This window comes from Hippopotamus amphibius, chromosome 9 (assembly GCF_030028045.1).
Source record: "Hippopotamus amphibius kiboko isolate mHipAmp2 chromosome 9, mHipAmp2.hap2, whole genome shotgun sequence".
In the NCBI taxonomy this organism is placed as follows: domain Eukaryota; kingdom Metazoa; phylum Chordata; class Mammalia; order Artiodactyla; family Hippopotamidae; genus Hippopotamus; species Hippopotamus amphibius.
Window position 1 is genome coordinate 44,873,102 of NC_080194.1, and position 19,673 is coordinate 44,892,774.

General features: G+C 52.5%; 1 protein-coding gene across 4 annotated transcripts in view; it reads right to left on the bottom strand.

The window, feature by feature from the left end:
* Positions 1-19,673, bottom strand: part of ARRB1 (arrestin beta 1) — a 71,479-nt gene that overhangs the window by 11,137 nt on the left and 40,669 nt on the right. For 2 of the 4 annotated variants that reach the window (XM_057748684.1, XM_057748683.1), the window contains exons 1-9: positions 14,909-15,008; positions 14,074-14,225; positions 11,107-11,137; positions 9,282-9,342; positions 5,870-5,914; positions 4,918-5,114; positions 3,488-3,547; positions 2,670-2,737; positions 406-541 (exon numbers count right to left, since the gene is read on the bottom strand). In XM_057748684.1, coding sequence (XP_057604667.1) covers positions 406-541; positions 2,670-2,737; positions 3,488-3,547; positions 4,918-5,114; positions 5,870-5,914; positions 9,282-9,342; positions 11,107-11,137; positions 14,074-14,129 — 654 coding nt within the window. In that variant the 5' untranslated portion in view covers positions 14,130-14,225; positions 14,909-15,008. Of the gene's footprint in view, positions 1-405; positions 542-2,669; positions 2,738-3,487; positions 3,548-4,917; positions 5,115-5,869; positions 5,915-9,281; positions 9,343-11,106; positions 11,138-14,073; positions 14,226-14,908; positions 15,009-19,673 lie in introns of those variants that run through there. The other 2 variants (XM_057748685.1, XM_057748686.1) reach the window with 1 other exon arrangement.

Consider the following 19,673-nt stretch of genomic DNA (forward strand, 5'->3'; position numbering starts at 1 on the left):
AGGAGAAAAGTGGGGAAGGACGGACCCACTCACTGAGGGAACCGGCTCTGAATCCTCATTGAAGAGCCTCGACTTACATCTTGGCTCCAGCACTTGCCTTCAGCTGCCCCCGAAGAGGGCGGGGGTGCTCACACTTCAGAGGGGGATGGGGCTGCAGGGAGGCGGCCAGGACCTAGGACGCTTCAGGAGGTACACTGACTTCTAAAATCAATCGCATCCTTTGGGCTCATGCCCCCCTCTGCCACCCCTTTAGTCCCCAAGAGGCTTCTCCAAATCCCCCTGTGGTCCTTGGGCTGGAGGCAGACGTCCCCACCTGAGGAGTTCCAGAGGCCACGAGAGAGTGGGGATCTGAGACTCCAGCCCTGGGAGGGAAGCCCCCACCCCCGCCAAGCCCAAGCCTCCTACCTCCTTATCCAGGGAGGCCTCCAGATGCAAGGGCTTATCTGACATGAGGAACTGCCTGGTGGTTTCAGCTGTGGGCTGGGGGCCAGGCCTCTCCGGGGCATACTGAACCTTCCGGATGACCAGGCGCACAGAATTCCTGGTGGACATGGGCAGAGCAAAAGGTGGCCAGAGTCACCTGCCTCCATTCCCTTTCCTTGCGACCCTCACATCCTTCTCTTGCTCAAGAGACTGCCATGGTTCCCATGAACTTGGGCTCCAGTCCAAACTGTAGTGGTTGGCACAGGGCCTTGTCACTATCTGGTCCCATTCCAACCTCCTCCATCCTGGCCCCAGCCTCCTCCACTTCCTCATTTCATCCTTGATGGTCCATCTAGTCCTATTTCTGAAGCTTTGCTTACACTGGGTCCCAGCCTATAACACTGTCTTCTGGCTTCTGCCCTCATTTGCTTCCTTCCTCAAGGCCCAGCCAAACATCTGCTCCACCAGGAAACTTCCTAGATCTCCCCACTCTGATCTTCTCCTGGCCTGAACTCCCACGGCATCAGAGGCCAAACCATCCCATGGCAGCACTTTATGTGGATCTGTGTGTTGGTAGCCAGTGGGATGCTAAGAAAGGGACTATTGTTTCACTTCCTGCATCCCTTATGCCACCTAATAGTGTGAGCTCTTTAAGGACAGAAGTTTTTGTTCACTGCTCTATTCTCAGTCTCTATGACAGTGCCTGCTGTCATATAATAAATAGCTGCTAAATATCTATTTAATAAAAATATACACAGGGGACAAGGGCCCCATGAAGAAACAGGGGCATGGAGAGGAGATGGAGTTCAGTGAGGGGGTGTGGATTCCATCAGGGGGATGCAGGCCAGTAAAGAGGATAAAGACTCAGTGAGAGGATGGAGGGCTAGAGATGCGTTGGGGTTCAATGAAGGTGATGGGCTCAGGGAGGAAACAAGGACACGAAGATTTGGTGAAGGGATGGGGACTCAGGCAGTCTCCTGATTGTCAGGTGTGCTAGGTATCCTGACATCCCCACTTCTCAGATCAGCCACCTCCATTCCCTAAGCTGGATAGGCAGGGTTAAAGTCCTAGCTCTCCCCTTACTGTGACCTTGAGTAAATTAACCTCTGTGCCTCAGTCTCCTCATCTGTAAAATGGTGATGATAGCAGGACCTACTTCTTAGGGTTGCTGTGAGGATTACATTAGTTCATACATGTCCATCACTTTGAACTGTGTCTGGTGCCTGATAAACTCTCAATAAATGATAGTTGCTATATCACAATTAGTAACTCTGGTGTGGATTTAAAATGTCCCACTGGTGGTAGGTTGAGAGTGCTGGCTCTCAATGTTGCCTACCTACCTAGGCCACCTACCACAACCTACACCCCCCTTCCTTTCTCCTAGTCTCAGGTCTCAAGAAGAAAAGGGGGACAGAGAAGCTAGGGAGAAGGGTCCTATCTCCCCACACACATAAGCTGGAGTTGGAGATGTGCAATGCATCCTGTGACCACCAGGTGGCAAACTCAGCACACCCCCCCCCCGACCCAGGAGGTTGCAGTGCCCTCGGGAAGCCTGCCTGAGGAGGCAGGGAGCATGGAGCCGGAACCCAAGAGGGGCAGGTATGAGAACAGGGCTGGGCAGCTCACCCCAGAAGTCAGGGCCAGCTATTTGTGGCTGCTAGCCAGGCTCTCTGTCTGCACTGGGCTGTGTCTCTGCAGGAAAATGCGTCCCCTCTCTGAGACATGGCCGACCTCCTCCCTCTGCCCTGGGCGGGTTCACTTTCTCCACTTCCCTCCCTTGTTTGGAAGCCTCCATTGACACCCCCCTACCCCACCCCCACAACCTCCTGTTGACGGCCTCCCAGAAGATCTGGGAAATGGGGGTTCAAGCTGGCCGGGAAACATCTTGCACCCTGTTTAACACAATCCGAATTTCATTTTTTTTCCAAAACAAAATGAAAGGACACGCAGTCTGGAGAGGAAGAGATTAGAGACAGGGAGATAGGGGAGTGGATACAGTGGTGCAAAGGAAAAAGTACTGAGGCCTGAGCCAGGGCAATTGAGCCACTTCCTCCAGGAAGCCCTCGCAACCTGCCAGCCTTCCCGAGTGCCCTTTGCAGAGCTCCCAAGGCTGGAATGCGAGGCCCCTCCTCGCACACTTCCAGGCATTGTGACTTCTGTCTCCTTCGGACTTTGCCCGTCCTGTCTCCCTCCCTCTGCCAGCACGCAGCCCACACCCGGGCAGGTGGAAGCTGCGACCTTCTCACCGCTTGTGGATCTTCTCCTCCAGGTTCTCCGCGCAGAAGGCTTTCACTTCGTAGTCCACACCACAGGCCTGCGGGGAAGGGCCCTCTCTTTAACGAGGCTGCTGGATGGGAACACCGCGTTCCCACGGCCGGACCCCCCTCATCTGACTTGGAGCCCTGCGCTTGGCCTGGTGCGGGGCTGCCTCCCCCATCCACCTTCCCACAGAGCTGCTCCCTGACTGGGCTCCTTTCCAGACTCCTGCCTGACTAGGGGCCTGTCCTTCTCACGCATCAAGGCAGCCACCCAGAAATTGCAACAGGCACCTCAGAAGCCTTGTTTAGGAAGCGTACCCCTCGGCCCCCAGCGCACAGACCCTGCACTGAGCACACCCCTGCAGTGTCTCACTCCACCCTCTCGACCACACAACGAGGCACATCCTACCACCTCCATTTTGCAGATGAGGAAACGGGCTCAGAGATCTGAGGCCTGGACCACTCACAGTGTCACGTCTCTCTGAGCCTCAGTTTCCCCACCTGTGAAACAGTGATGATTGCACCTCCGCACAGAGTGGGAAGGCCAGATGAAGATTCTGCAGCCAACACCGCGGCCAGTGAGAGTGACTCGGGAGAGTTCCCGGGCACGTAACTGAGTGTGGGGGGTGAGGGTGATACCATATCTGCTGCCCTGTCTGAAAAGACTGCCTATGTGAGCTGGGATCAGCCTGGCCTAGACGCAAGGAGGCCTCTACAGGGAGGGTCCCAGCACCCCCAGAGAGAAAGCCAGGGACCTGGGGAGACAGGGTCCTGCCCAGAGAGATGCTCCCTTGAGGGGGACCCACCTTCCCTGTGTCTTCAGGTCCCGGCTGCAACGTCACAGAACACGGGAGGTTCGGAGGGATCTGTGAAGGGGACAGACAGACCTGTCACATTCACCACTAACCTCTCTGTGTCTCCCACCCCCACCACACCCACACATGTTCATCAGACCAGGGGCCCCTCAGGACAGGCCATGTCCCTTCCATCAGACTAGGGAATTCAGAGGACAGGCCATGTTTCCCCCATCAGACCATGCCAAGCCATGCCCCATATCAGACCAGGGGCCCCTTCAGTAAAGCCAAGAATTTCCGTGTTTTTCTTTATCTAAGGGTTTAGCCCAGCACAGTCCCCACAGGAAAATAGTTGGAAAGGTCTTTCCATGATGTCCACTCCGGTAGGCAGAATAATGGTCCCCCAAAGATATCCACATCCTAATCTCTAAAACCTGTGATAATGTTACCTTCAATGGCAAAAGGAACTTTACAGCGTGATTCAGTTAACGATCCTGAGATGGGGAGAGTACCCTGGATTATCCAGGTGGGCCTGATGTAATCACAGGGTCCTTAACAGTGAAAGCAGGAAGCAGAAAAGTCAGCATCGGAGTGATGGGATTCGAGAAAGACTGGACCAGCCATTGCTAGCTTTGAAGGTGGAAATGGGGTAGACTAGGGGCCAAAGAATGTGAGTGGTTTCTAGAAGGAAGAAAAGGCAAGGAAACAGTTTCCCTCCTAGAGCCTCCAGAAAGAATGCAGCCCTGCTGACACTTGATTTTAGCCCTGTGAGACCTGTTTTTGATTTCTGACCTCCAGAACTGTAAGTTAACACACTCGTGGTTTAATTACCAGGCTTCATTACTACCGGGTTTGCAATGGTTTGTTACGGCAGCCACAAGAAACTAACACATCTATAACAGAGAGGGTGGCTCCGTATCCTTTCTCCTTCTCTGACGTTCACAGAGAGCCAGGGGATTTCACTGAATCACAGAATCAGAGTCTGAGAAACAGGAAATATGAGAATCCAGATTCTTGGGGTCTTGGAGTGGAAAGGTGGCCACGCAGGGAAAACCCCTACTTGCCATCCCCGTTTATGAGCTGGGTTGAAGCATGGCTAGTGGGCAGCCGGTCTGAGGGAGGAGGCAGCCCTGTAGAGACCCAGGGGCCAGAAAGGGCTCCTTCCTTCTCTGCGGCACCCCACTCAATCTCCCTCCCTCTCACCGATGACCTGGGCTCGGGAGGGTCCGCGGAGAAGCACAAAGGCAGGGGTGACACCCTGGCAGTGGCCCAGAGAAGAGACACTTACCAGGCAGCATGCGCACCAGTGCCCCGGTCCCAGCGTACGCTGGGGAGCTGGGTGGCATGGAGCTGCTGCCTCTGCTGCCCCCCCATGCCTGCCCAGAGGGCTTGCTAGAGGTGGTGCTTCTGGAATGGGGCCCCGGGGGCTGGCAGTCCCTGACCTCAAAGGTGAAAGGGTAGGCATGTTCGCCCAGCTTCTTGATGAGGCGCTCCTGCAGCCGCGTCAGGGGCTTCTTGTCTTCGGGGGCCGGCGGGAAGGACTGCACGTTGGCCACAAACAGGTCCTTGCGAAAGGTCAGGCCCAGGACATCCAGGTCTTCCCGGCCGTAGCGGAAGGCGCAGGTCAGTGTCACGTAGACTGTGGGAGCAGGGGGCACTGAGGAGGAGGAGCCTGGGAGGGCAGCAGGCAAGCCCCCCAGAGCACCAGCTGCAGCCCGGGGACTGGCACCACTGGAGGCACAGTTCTGTCCCAGAGCTCCTGCAGGGAGGGCTGTGCTGCCCTTGGGATGGGGGTGTCAGGTGCCTGGCCCCCGGGTGGAGGTCGGGGCTGACCACTGGAGCAGCTCTGTCCTTCTCCACCCCCGCTGCGGCCCAGGCCATGTGTGGAGAGGGTCTGACAGGGATGGCAGGGGCCGGGAAGGAGCACAGTGGGAAGGAACAGAGGGAGCGGAAACAAGCGCGGGGTGGTGTCTGGAAGGCTCGGAGTCTTGTCCCACCCAACCCCCACCTCCTGGCTTCCTGATGACCTTAGACAATTCCTCGACCTCCCCAGGAATCAATCTTCTCTTCTGTACAAAGAGACCCTAATTCCTGCTCTGCTCACATCCCCAGGCTTGCAACAGTCATGATGGATGGATGTAAAAGGGGTCAGGGCACTTAGAGGTTCTCCCAAAGTGGGCACTGGCAGGGCCGCCCCAGGCCTGGGGAGGCCAGGGCACCTGCCCTGACACTGACTGGAGCTGTCGAGGGAAGGACCAGAGGGGAGGGGCAGGGGCAGGCTTGTTGCCTCTCTTACTGCCGATGTTCTGCCTGCGAGTCACAAAGGCCCTCGGCTGGAGGTCATGGAGGAAAAGGAGGCCCCCTGACAGGCTGGGGGTGGGCGCCACAGCTCACCTCTCCTCTCCTTGAGATACTCGGGATCCACCAGGACCACACCATCTGGAGAGAGGACACAGTCAGCAGACCTGACCTCTCAAACGTCTGAGCCCCAAACATCAAGTTAAATTTGTCTGTCCAAAAGCATCATGAACGCAATGGGGAGGCCAGTGCCCTACTCCACTCACCCACCCAGGCTGGCCTGGCAGAGCCAGCTCATGACTTTGGGCAGGTTATTTAACTTCTGTACTTCAACTGGTAGTCAGAATAACAAGGTAGGTCTAAAACCCCAATATCAGGTATACTTTGGAATCCAGAAGTTTTGAATTGTAGAAAGGCCATATGGTCCCTCTTCTGTAAATTCTCCAATGCCTCCTGCTGGCTCTGGGGCAGCACCCCTTACCAAACCCATTAGTACCTCTGCAGGGAGATGTGAACATCTTCACCCAGAGGCTCACTAAGGCATCAGTGGCCTCCCATCCGTCCAGGTCAGGTTTGCCACTAGTTGAATTCTGTGTCAATCTCATGAACAATTTGGAGCTGTCAGAGCTTTTGGGTTTGGGAATAATAGATTCTGTAGTACCCACCTCACAGGGCTCCTGTGAAGACTAAATGAATTAATATGTGTAAAGTGTTAGGCGGTGCCTGGCACATGGGACACCATGGAGAACGTCCCAAGTCCTGGCCTTGGGAGTACAGAGTCCAGCTGAAGACAAAGGATGTTTTTTCTGTCCAGAACCCCAGGAGGCCAGGAAGACTGCCTCAGGGGTCACCCCTTGGCCTGACATCCCCAGTCTAACCCACGGCCAGCCCCACCCCTCACTCACCCCCACTGCTGACCGCTCAGAGGCCACATGAGAAGGTGAGTGCCTGGAGGGCTCCCAGTCCTCTCCCAGTGCTGGGCAGGTCCCAGGGACAGCTGGTCAGGGGAGGGCCCACCCCATGCCCCGAGCCTGCCGTGCATCTTCCCTCCTTTTACCATGGAGTTTCCTCTGGGCCTGGGCGCCAGGGGCAGAGTGGAAACTCAATGGAGAGGACGTCCCAGCAAGGGCACTCCCCGAAGGCTCCCTGGGTGCTGGGAGGGCGGCTGGAGCCAGGTCTTAAGGGCAAGTAAAGGTCATCAGTTAGATCAGGGTACCGGCCTGTTAGGAGCCGGGCTGCACAGCAGGAGGTGAGCAGCGGGCAATGGAGCGAAATGTCACCTGCCGCTCCTCATCACTCTCATGACCACCTGAACCATCCCCGCCCCCCCACACCCCATCCACGGAAAATTTGTCTTCCGCAAAACCAGTCCCTGGTGCCAAAAGAGTTGGGGACCGCTGAACTAGATGACCAAAGGACAGCCCACGGTGGGCAGTGGGAAGAGCATGGCTCTGAGGCTGGGGAGAGCAGATCCTGGAGGCCGTCAGAGGAAGGAGGATCAGGCCTGACCTTAAATGTCCTGTCTGTAAGATCAGGGGGGCTTGGACTTGCCCCTGAGTTTGCAGGGGAACCAGGGGGATACGTTGTGAGGGAAAAGGTTTTTCTCACTGTGGGTCATTTGATCAACTCTGGACGATGCCCCGGTGCTCTCTGGGATCTCCACGGCCCAGCACAGGGCCTGACATGAAGCTGGTGCTCTGTGAACCCTTGTCGAACCGTTCTCAGGGTGCCTGTGTGTGTTAGGGGAGCCAGATCCCTCCTGCCCCTCTCCCCAGCCCCCATGACCCCGCTAATATCCTTAACGTCCAATGGGTGTGAACAGCCCTGGCCTCAGACAGCCTGTAGGAAACCTTGCCTTGGAGCAGGCCACAGGCGGACATGGGGATGCTTGCTCCCTGCCTCCAAGCTGAGGGAGGAGAAGGAAATGGCACAGGGGGCAGTGAGCTTCAGAGGACACCAGACAGGGCTGGGGAGGAAAAGTGGGGTGGGGTTGTCCCACTCCAGGCCAGGAAGGGAGGGGCCTAGAGTGGAGCTGGACCCTGTAGCCCACAGTCTGCTCAGGGACCCGAGGGACTCCCCAGGTCTCCTGCCCCCCAAAGGCATTCCTCCCAGCAAGCTGGAACCTGCCTCTGCTCTCTCTGCTCCCACCTGGGCTCTGGAACCACGCGTCACTCCTGCCGTCTTGGCCCCAGCACAGCCCCCAGGGATGGGATGACAGGCCACGTTCTCTGTGAATTTGCCCCCAAGCAACATGTCCCACTTTCTTCACCTGGACTTGGCCTTATGCAGTTTCCAGGGCCCATCCTCCCAACCTGTCACCTCCTCTGGCCTCACTTGGGTTTGTTCACGTCCCTCTTTCATCATTTAACCTCTCTGGGCCTCCCTGTTCACATTTGTGAAACAGGGGTAACCCTGGGCCTCCCTCCCTCGAACAGTTGTGGGAAGAGGCAGTCAGCTCGAGGTTCTTTAAGGAAAGCTATGCTTCTTAGAATCCTAACCGGGGGTGATTCTGTACCCCACCCCCCCACCAAGGGGATATTTAACAAGGTCTAACAACATTTTTTTTTTTAAATATTTGGCCCCGCCGGGTCTTAGTTGTGGCACTCAGGATCTTCGTTGTGGTATGTGGGATCTTTAGTTGCAGCATGTGGGATCTAGTTCCCTGACCAGGGATCAAACCCGGGCCTCCTGCATTGGGAGTGCGGAGTCTTAACCACTGGACCAGCAGGGAAGTCCCTCTAACAACACTGTTGACTGTCATACTGGGATGGGGGACCTCTGGTGTCTGATGGGTAGCGGCCAGGGATGCGGCTACGCATCCTTCAAGAGACAGGCTGGCCCCCACCAGCAAAGAACACCCAGTCCAGGATGTCATGAGTGCTGAGGCTGAGAAATCCTGACCTAGAAAAAGTCCTTGGAAGGTGCCTTCAGCCACCGCCCAGCCTCCGGGAAGAACCCCATATCAGTGAGGACAGCCTCCATCTCACAAGCCCCTAGGCTTTCCTTCCACCTCCCACCCTTTGCCATCAGGAGGGAGCAGAACAAAGGTTCTGTGGAGCCAGACTGCCCAGGTTTGAATCCAGGCTCCTCCCTCTACGAGCTCTGTGACCTGCAGGAAGTCACTTAACCTCTCTGTGCCTTGCTCTCTTCGGTAAATCGGGGGGGATAATAATCAGAGCTGCCACCAGTGCTGGGCCCATAATAAGCCTCACGATACGTGGTGGCTGCTGTCCTCCTCCTCCTGCTCCTCAGCAGGACACCTGCCCTGCCGCTTACCTCGGTCCTTCCCGCAGCTTCCCCTCACAGCCCCTCAGTTGAAGAGGAAAGCAGCTGCTTGGTAAGCTTCTGCTGACTGAAGCAAAAAGCCACTCACGTCCTATTCTGGGCACCGGGACCCTCTGGAGACCTGAAGGCTATTCCTGGGCAGCTTCAACATGCTCTTCTCTTTAAGGGGCCAGGCCAGCCCTGCCTCCTCCCTCCCCTCCCTCTCTGGCCTCCAGGGACTCACCCACGGGGTCCACGAGGTCGATGTGGTCCACAAAGTCCCGCTTTCCCAGATAGACGGTGAGCTGGGGAGGAGAGGCACAGAGGGTGTGAAGAGCTGTGAGTCCCCCCCCTCGGAGGAAACGCTGGGAGCTGCCCCCGACACCCCCGGACGCAACCCTAACCCTCAACGAAATCCTGACTGGACTTGGACCCGAGCCCCAGCGCTCATACAGAGAATAACAAGCCCTCGTATAATTTTTAAAACATCTGTTCATCCCAAAACCCTGTAAAGAAGTTGTTACTGTTCCCATGTTGCAGATAAGGACACGGAGGCCTGCAGGGATCTTCACGCCAAGCGCCACTGAGGGTGGAGTGGCAGCAGCAAAGGAGTCTTCTGAGTGGGGGTGCTGGGGGCATCTCTGAGGGGACAGGGGTGGGGGGCCAGAGCAGAGCCAGCGGTGCCACAGTGTCCAGTGTGAGTGCTCTGAACACGGTGGTCTGCGCCCTTCACCGCTGCCCACCCCCGTGCGGTCTGCAAGGATCCTCTCGAATGAGGACTTGTTTGCCAAGGCAGTGAGTGCTCCACTCGGCCTTCAGGGAAGAACCCCGGAGCCAGAATCCAGAGTGTCACCCTAGACACTTCCTTCTCCTCTACAGTCCCTACACTCTGACGCATCTCCCTCCATCAGATTTCTCCATCCTCACAGCCACCCTTGACTGGCCCATATACCGGATGGTCTGCTGCCTGGAGCCACACTTTGGACCTTTCTCCCCTCCTTAGCTAGACTGGTCATTCTAAAATGCAAATCTAAGCATGGTAGTCTGGTCTGCTGGTCTGAAAACCCTCCACTGGTTCCTCGGTGCCCAGAGGTAAAATGACAAATGAGTTTCATTCCAAATGCCAACGCTGATTGATTGGTAGGGGCTGCCTGGGGCCCTGGGTTGAGAAGAATCCAGGATGGAGCATCGGCTCAGCAGGAAAGGGTGAGCAGGGATGGGTGATGTCGCTGTGGGTGCAGCAGGCAGACGTGGGCGCACACACGGTGCTATCTGCCAGCTCCGGCCAGGGGTCCAGGCCACCTCCCCACCTGAACTCCTGCTCCCTCTGCTTCCCTCTTGGCACTCAGACTCCCTACAATTTGCGTTCACGCCTTGAATGCCCTTTTCCACCCTGCCTTGCCTGGGAATGCATCCTTCCTCAGGGAAGCCACCGTTGACCACCAGGCTGGGTCTGCAGCCCTGGGCATCCCTCCATCTACATTTGACACTCTGTGTTGAAATCATCAGTTTCCGTGTCTGCCTTCCCCATCTGGCTGTGAGGGGCACGGGCTGTGCCTTACTTATCTCAGTACACCGTACCCCAACCCCCACGGCTCAGCCTAGACCTGACACAGAACGATGTCCGTAATAGCTGCTGAACTGAGAGGAAGGCAGGATGCAGCCAGGCGCTGCGTTAAGAAAGAGAGCAGGGCAGGCACTGGGAGCTGCCCCGGATAACGGGGTTCAGTAGAGGCTCCAGGGGCCGCTCATGCCAGTGGACTCAGTTCCCCTGAGGCCCTCGGCACTTGCTCTAGTTATTGTACTCACAGTGCCTCCTCTTTGTGATAGGCCACGTCTCCCCCAACCAGGGCAGGGGCTCCCTAAAGTCCAGGGATCGTACCGCCCCCCTCAGACAGAAAGGTTGCTGACAGGGCCCCTCTCTCTGCAGTCGAGGGCTCCTAAAGGTCAGGGCTGCGGCCTCTCCTCAGACGGGGTGTGTGGGGTCCTTCACGGGCCCTAAAGACGCCTGAAAGAGGACGACAGTTTGAGGACAGAGAGGAGCCGGGGTGCGGCTGCTCCAGACTCACCTTTCCATTGGGGCTCGCCTTCTTGAACACCCTGGGGAGAAAAAGAGCGGGAAGCCCAAGTTAGCACACCCCGCCCAGGGGAAGGCCCCTGCAGGCCATCCCTCGGCAGGACCAGAACAAGGGATCCGGAGTGACCTGCAGGCACCATCCAAGCGCTGGGAGCTGGAACAGCGCCTGGCACGATCAGATCTCACCACCTCCGCTGCTCCCCCGACCCAAGGTGTCATGCTTGCCTTTGTAGCTCCCTTGGGGCGTCCTGGACAGCCCCCTCGGTCCGTTCCTCACCCAGCAGGCGAAGGGAGTCTTCCAAGAGAGGTCAGACCACGCCACTTACTTGCTCAAAGTCCTTCCAGCTCGTGCAGAGGCATACCCTTGTATGCGTGGTCTGCCCACCTCCTTCACCTCCCAGCATCACCTCCCCTACTCTCCCCCATCCTCCAGCCACAAACCTGCCTGCCTTCCCCCCAGCGCACCAGGGCGGTCCCTGCCTCAGCAGCTGCTTCCCTGGGAGGCTCTCCCCGCAGAGATCTGCTTGCCCAGCGCCGCACCTCATATGAGGAAGCTTCCCCCTGTGCCTACCCAGTGCTCCCAATCCTCTTGCTGTACTTTCCCTCTTTCACAGCACTCACGGCTTCCTAACCCACTACATAACTGACTCTGATTACACTTACGCCTGTCTGCTCTGCTAACGTCCGCTCCACTAGGGCAGGGATCTTTGTCTCTCTTGTCCACCAATGCATCCCAAGCACCTAGAACGGTGCACCTAGGAGGTGTTTAGTAAACCTGTGTTAATGAATGGTAGGCAGCCAGCACTTAATAAATATTAGTTGAGAGGGTGAATGAATGAATTAGTGAAGGGACCAACTGAGGAACTGAGGCCAGGAAGGGAGGAGATGTGCCTATGGGCACCCAGCAGAGCCCTGGACATAGAGTCAGGCAGAGGCGTGGCCCCTGCCTCCCGCAAGGTGCTCCTCTGCCTTCCAGAGCACTCCCTGGTCCCCAGCAGCTCCTCCTGCTGTCTGCCCGCAGCTGGTCTGGGAGCCTGAGGCCCCTCACCTATCCCCCATCATCCAGCCCCAGAACTGTTCAGAGTAATGTTGGGAAGGAGAGAAGAAAGGTCGAGACAGAGACCCAGAGACACAGAAGGTGTTGGAGGAGGGAGAGGAGGGAGAGGAGAGGGATGCTGGCCCTGGAGGTGTGACAATAAAAGATGGGATGAGAGATGATAAACAAACAAGAGAGGGAGAGAGAGACAGTCACAGACAGAGAGAGATGGAGCAGACACAGAGTGACGGAGCAGGCCCACATGCGCTGAGAGCACTCCAGGCAGCCCAAATCCTGGAGGGGCAGGAGGTCCAGCAGGCATCCGGGGCAAGGCGGGGTGAGGCCCACAGTGTCACAGCAACAGCAGGTCCTCCCAGAAGAGGAGTGGGATGGTGGCTCTGTGCTGCCTTCATAACGTCCCTCCCCCACAACCAATCACTCCTTGGGGCCCAAGGGAACCACTGATGGGTCTGAGCTTGGCTTGCAAATAGGAGCCTAGCACATCCCTCCCCCCACCTCCCCTAGGAGTTCTGGGTTTTTCTCCTCCTTATAAATATTTATCAGTGTTTGGAGTGTGAAGATGACACAGTCAGCTGGAGTATAATAATTGCTAAAGTGAGAAAAAAGTGCAGATCACACGATTTGAACTAGCAGCTCCCAAGCTAAGTCTGGACCTGCAGAGAAGACCACAAAGATCTCAGCTGCTTCCAGAAGCCTCAGGAGCCCAGGGTCTGAGGGAAAGGAGAGACCACATATGCCTGAGGCTATCCCAATGATCCCTGGGAAGGATTAGGGGCACCTTGGACGCAGAAGGCCGGGGCAGGGGGCCAGCTGGGAGGAGTGATAGGGAGAGAGGGAGGGAGGGAGGAAGGAAGAAGGAACTAACATTTAGAAAAAGAAGGAACTAGCATTTGTCGAGTGCCCAATTATTTCTCATAACAGCACTGTGAAATGAGCATTATAACCCTCATTTTATAGATCATGAACTCAAGGTTCAGAGAAGTGTAGTGATTTCCCCAGAAACACACAGCAAGCAAAAGGCTAATAAGTCCGGATGCAGACACAGTTCTGTCTGTCTGCCTCCAGAGGCTGGTGATTTTCTGACCAACCCGGCTGCTTTCCTAAAGCAGGTGTTTTTATCAACATCAGGAATAACAGAAAAGAGGGGAAATGAGGACAGGAGTTAGGGGAAGCAATGAAAGGGTGAGTAAGGGGCGAGAAGGAGAGTACGCGTGACAAGGGGCAGGAAGCACGGCCAGCCCAGCAGTGGGGGACGTCCTGCTGCTAACTCAATCAGCCCCCGGGCCACCTCCTCAGGAAGCTGGACGCTGATGGCTTCCTCAAACAACAACAGCAGCTGCCCGTGCCCTCCAAGCTTGTACACCCTTGTCATGTCTCTGAGTGTTTTTCCCAGAACATTGTTGTTGATCCTTCCACGGTCCCATTTCAGAGATGAGAAAACTGAGGCTCGAAGACATGAATTATGGCTGCCTGTCTCCAGAGCCCATATCTCTTCTCCTCTGTCCCATAGCCAAACGGTCCCAGAAACAACTCTACTGGTTTTCTGACCCCAGTGCTGTCAGAGAAAAAAGGGTGCACCTGTAAGGGTGCTTCTGGTTCACCAGGACCCCCACCTGTGCAGCACCTCACAGATGGCTTCTGCCTGTGCACTTTGAAGAGCAAGCACAAACACACAAAGTTGAGGTCAAAGCCAAATATCCAGACTGTGGGAATGGCTAGGTTTGGTTCATCCCCAAGTCCCATCCGTGCCACAAGCCTGATCCTTGGAGCCAAAGCTGGGTCCCATACAAGAATTACCAGTGGTGTTCTAGCTGATTAAGACTCTCTGGAGATAAGGAACAGAAACCCACCAAGCAGAGCTCAAGAAAAGGAAAGGGTATAACAAGGAGGTAAAAATCTCACGGGAAGAATATGCAGGCAGGACGCACGGGGGCTGGAGCCAGGAACGGGGAAGCCATCAGCCTCTCAGGCAGCTGCTCTCTCTCTCCACCTCTCCCCCTGGGGCTGCATGCTCTCCGGGCTGTACTGCTGTCTGTAAGGCTGCTCCATTGTCTCTGTAGACCAACAGCCTCTGCTTACTCAGGACTTTTCTGCCCCTCCATCATTTTGGCTTGCATGTGTCTCTCACTCTGATCCTTTTTCTATTCTGTTGCTACTCAGCTTCCCACTGTTAACTGGCTGAATGGCCCAATTCCAAATTCCCAGGAGAGAAATTTGATTGGTCAGTTTTGGTCAGGTGTCCCATGCCTGGGCCAATCAGCTAGGCCTAGGGTATGTCATATTGTCCATCAGGCATGGGCAGAGGAGGGTCTGTAGAGCAGTGTTTTTCAAACCGGGGGTTACAACCCATTAGTTGACAATTAAATCAACTTATAGAATTGCCACCAGCACTTTGTTGTTGTTGTTACTTTTTAATGGAATAGAATAAAAGATATAAGCATGAGGTGCAGATGGCAAGGGTATAGTAGATATTAGTATATTTACCAATATTCTATTGCCCTCTAAGGCTGGGCATATGGGTGGATCAAATTTCTTCAGTCCTGTGAAGTTAGTTATGCCCCTGCAGCTTGCTCTGGCCAAGGAAGTATGAGTAGAAATGCCATATGTCACTTCCAGGCAGAAGCATTTAAGGGCTGGTGCATGATTCCCCATGTTGTTTATACTAATATTAGTCTTCTCTGGAGGCTATAACAAAGGATCACAAACTTAGTGGCTTAAAACAACATAAATGTATTACCTCGCAGTTCTGTAATTCAGAAGTTCAAAATGTACCTCGCTGGGTTAAAATCAAGATGTTGGCAGGGCTGTGTTCCTTTCCAGAGGCTCTAGGGGTAAATCTGTTTCCCTGCCCTTTCCACCCACATTCCGTGTTTCAAGGCCTCTTCCTCCATCTTCAAAGCCAGCAATAGCAGGTTGGGTTCTTATCACATTGTATTGCTCTGACCTCCTCTTCTGCCTCCCTCTTCCACTTTTAAAGACCTTTATGAATACATGTAGCTCTCTAATTTAAGATCAACTGATTTTAGGAATTTTAATTCCATCTGCAACTGTAATTCCCCTTTGCCATGTGATATAACACACTCAAAGATTCCAAGGATTAAGACGTAGTTGGGGGACCATTCTTCTGCCTACCACACTCTCTTTCCTCTGTCACTGAAACCATCAATGATCTGGACAGGAAAGCCTTCAGATACTGAAATCCCAGGGCTCTCTGCTAGATGATAGACATGTAGCAAGAGACAGAAACAAAGCTCTCAAGCCACTAAGATTTGGAGGTTGTTTGTAACTGCGGCAGACCAGCTTCTCCTCACTAATAAAAAAGCATTATTTAGTAAAACTTTTGTTTCACGTGAATTGAGTTACAGTGTAAAATGAATAACATGCAAATTTTTAAGAGTTTAAAATCCACTGTTCTAGAAAACATGCCTAAAACAAACATGCTCTATCAGTGTCTGTGCAGCCTGTTGGATCCTGTTTTCTGATTCTGCTGCGTTCCTGTGAGCCACCAGTCCTCCCAATGTCCATTTGTGCCTATAGGGAAAGGCCTACATCATGAGGGACCCAAAACAAAGCACCTTCCTAGGTAGATTATGCAACAACCAAGAGTTTATAATTTTGTATAGTACAGCCAAACAGCAGAGTATTACATAGCACTGAAATTATGCTTGCATCTTTCATAACACAGGGAAATGCCTGCAATAGAATATTAAGCAGAACAAATCAGGAATCAAAACAGTATGTTTGACATGAGCTCAGCTTTACACTCAATAAATACCCCAAAGAAGGAGAAGACTTAAGGTTCTTAATATGGCAATACTCCTCAAACTGATCTATGAATTTAATGCAAGCCTATCAAAATCCCAGCTGGATTTTTTGCATTAATTGACAGGCCTACCATAAAATTCATATGGAAATGTAATAGCGAAAACAATATTGAAAAAAAAAAAAAAACAAAGTTGGAGTACTCAGACTTCCCAAATTCAAAACTTACTACACTAATCAAGACTGTGTGATCCTGGCCTAAAGATAGACATAGAGATCAATGGAACAAAATTAAGAGTCCAGAAATAAACCCATATAGTTACGGTCAATTGATTTTTAACAAGGGAACCAAGACAAGTCAATGGGGATAAAACAGTCTTTTCAACAAATGATTCTTGGACAATTGGATATCCATATGCAAAAGAATGGAGTTGGACCCCCTCCACCTCACACCATATTCAAAAAATTAACTCAAAATGTACCGAAGATCTAAATGTAAGAGCTACAACAATAAAACTCTTAGAAGAAAACATAAGTGTAAATCTATATGGCCTTGGATAAGACAATAGTTTCTTAGATATGACACCAAAAGCACAGGCAACTAAAGGAAAAAGTAGATAAACTGCACTGTATCAAAATTAAAAACTTTGCAGCTTCAAAGGTCACTATCAAGAAAGTGAAAAGAAAATCCACAAAATGGAGCAAATATTTTCAAATCATGTATCTAATAAGAGTCTAGTATCCACGATAAAGTCCCTATTACGATTCAACAATAAACAGGCAAATAAGTAAAAACAAGCAATGAATTTGAATAGTCATTTCTTCAAAGAAGATACACAAGTGGCCAATAAGCACATGAAAAGATCATTAGTCACTGGGGAAATGCAAATTAAAGCCAGAGAGGGGAATTCCCTGGCGGTCCAGTGGTTAGGACTCTTCTTTCACGGCTGAGGGCCTGGGTTCAATCCCTGGTCTGGGACCTAAGATCCCACAAGCCGCACAGTGCAGTGGGGGTCGGGGATGGGGGAGCCACAGTGAGATATTTCACGCCCACTAGGATAGCTATAATAAAAAAGAAGGACAATAACAAGTGTTACCAAGGATATAGAGACCCTCATGCATTGCTGGTGGTAATGTAAAGCAGTGCAGTCACTTTGGCAGTCTGGCAGTTCCTCTAAACGTCAAACATAGAGTTAACATATGACCCAGCAATTCCATTCCTAGGTAGATACCCAAGAGAACTGAAAACGATGTCCACACAAAAACATGTACATAAACGTTCATAGTGGCATTATTCATAACAGTCATAAAAAGTGAAAAAAATGTCCATCAACTGATGAATGTATTTTTTAAATGTGGCATATACCATCAATGGAATATTATTCAACCATAAAAAGGGATGAAGCACTGATTCATGCTACAACATGGATGAACCTCGAAAGTATTATATTAAGTGAAATAAGCCAGACACAAAAAGCCATATATTATTTGATTCCATTTATATGAAATGACCAGAACAAGCAACCACATAGAGACAGAAAGAAGATTGGTGGTTGCCAGGGACTGGTGGGAGGGGGAAATGGGAAGTGGTTGCCAACTGGGGTGATGAAAATGTTCTGGAATTAGATAGTGGTGATGGTTATACAACTTTGTGTGAAAATACTAAAAACCACTAAAACTGCGAATATTATGGTATGTAAATTATATCTCGGTTTTAAAAACTAAAACTAAAAACAACCTCAAAATAATGAATGAAAGGAAAGGAAATGTGCCTAAATGTTAACAGGGGTTGAAGGAACCCACTATCCACCCACTCACTCCTTTACATCCCTTAATCTTCCATGTTGTACAATGAGCACAAATTACTGCATAAAGATGCCAGGGCTTCCCTAACAAGACGTGTCTCAAGTCTTAGTGAAAAAAATACCGTAGGCCAAGTACAGAAAATATGGATTCTATCGTTCTGAATCCTTTGATGCTAGAATCCCTGATACTGCAACTTTACAATCAAGAGGCCACGTCTCTGTGATCCCTCAGACCCTCGCCCACGCCTGCTGTGTCAGCTGTCAGGACTGTGCGCTATGGCTTCTGCTCAGCACCCTCTTTCTCCAGGCAGCTTTCCCCGACTCTCCCCAAGTCTGGATTAGATGCCCTCAACCCCCACACCCAGTGTGCCCCCGTCACAGCATTTACCACACGTCGTAAAAGTCTGCTTACTCACCCTCTGCTTCCCTTACATAACTTATATGAGAGCAGAGATCTTACTTGTGTCATTGACACTGGATCCCTGGGGCACAGCATGGCGCCTGGGCCTCAGTAGGTGCTCAATAAATAAATACACGTGGAATGCTGTTGAACGAATGCCCTAAGAGAGAATTAGTCAAGAGTCAGGGTGGATGAAGTTTAGAAAGATGTTGGGGATGGTCCTTTGCTCCGGGTGAGTGGACTCCAGGGATATCGTCTTCTATCTATGCTCCTCTTCGGCTGTCAGGATCAACAGGCACTGGGCTCAGAAAATGCTTCATAGGGGCAGGGTCCCAGCCACCATCAGGCGGAGCCAGGAATACGACTGATACACCCAAACAGGCCTCTGCTCAGCTTTGACCAATGACTCTCCCATTTATCATTCACTTACCCAGTAAACATTCACACACTCCTACCACTGCCAGGCTCTGCAGCACTAAGATGAATAATTCATGGTCCCTGCTGACAAAAAACCGTGGTATAGCCAAGTGAGAGAATCCCACCAACCACATCAGCCAACACGCATTAAGCTTTCCCTATAATCCAGGTGCTGTGCTAAGAACTTCACACACATTAGGATATTATATTATTCCATCTAAACAGTCCCATTTTTCAAAGGAGAAGCCTGAGATTCAGAGACAGATACCCCATGAATGGGCCACCTACGGGAAATCATCTAGCCAAACATGTCTTACTCAACATCAGAAAACTCACCCTGGAGAGATTATCCACGAATACGGATTTGCTACTGGTGGACTGAGAGAGCACTGGCAACAATTCACTCCTTTGTGATCATCAGAAAATTCATGTTAGGTAAAAATGCTATGAATACAGTGAAGGTGGGGAGACCTTCAGATATTAATCTCAATCAACAACAAAAAACTCATCCAGAGAGAAACCAGGTGGCGATTACTGCTCTAGGTGTGTCACAAATACCAATTCATCTGTTCCTCCGATGACATACAAGGAGGTACTACTATCCCACTTTCACAGGTGAGGAAACTGAGGCACACAGAGTCTAAGTCATTTGCCCAAGGTCACGCAGCTAGTAAGGGGCATAACTAGATATTGGAGCCCAGGCTGTCTAGCTCCAGAGATCACACTTTTCGCCACTCAGTACTACCTTATGGGTGGGACTGTGTGGTTCTGTCTGAGGGGGTCAGGAATGGCTTCAAGGGAGGCAGCAGCAATGAAGGGATCTTGAAGAATACACAGAGGTGCAGAAGCGGTAACAGCACTGCAGGCAGGGGCCTTGGGAGGGCAACCGAGTCCACTGTCTTGTTTGGGAGACCGTGGGCAAACTGCAGTGGGTCCCAAGTGCCTGGGAGGAGCACCAGGGAGGAGGACGGGCCAGAGAAGAGTGCACTTACTTCCCTGATAGTCATGGAGCACTTCCTTGCACCAGGCCTGGGCTAGCTGTGAAAGGTCTCGAATGCCAGACTAAGGAACTGGGACCATATCGAGAAGGCAATGGGGAGCCACAGGCACTTAGGGGG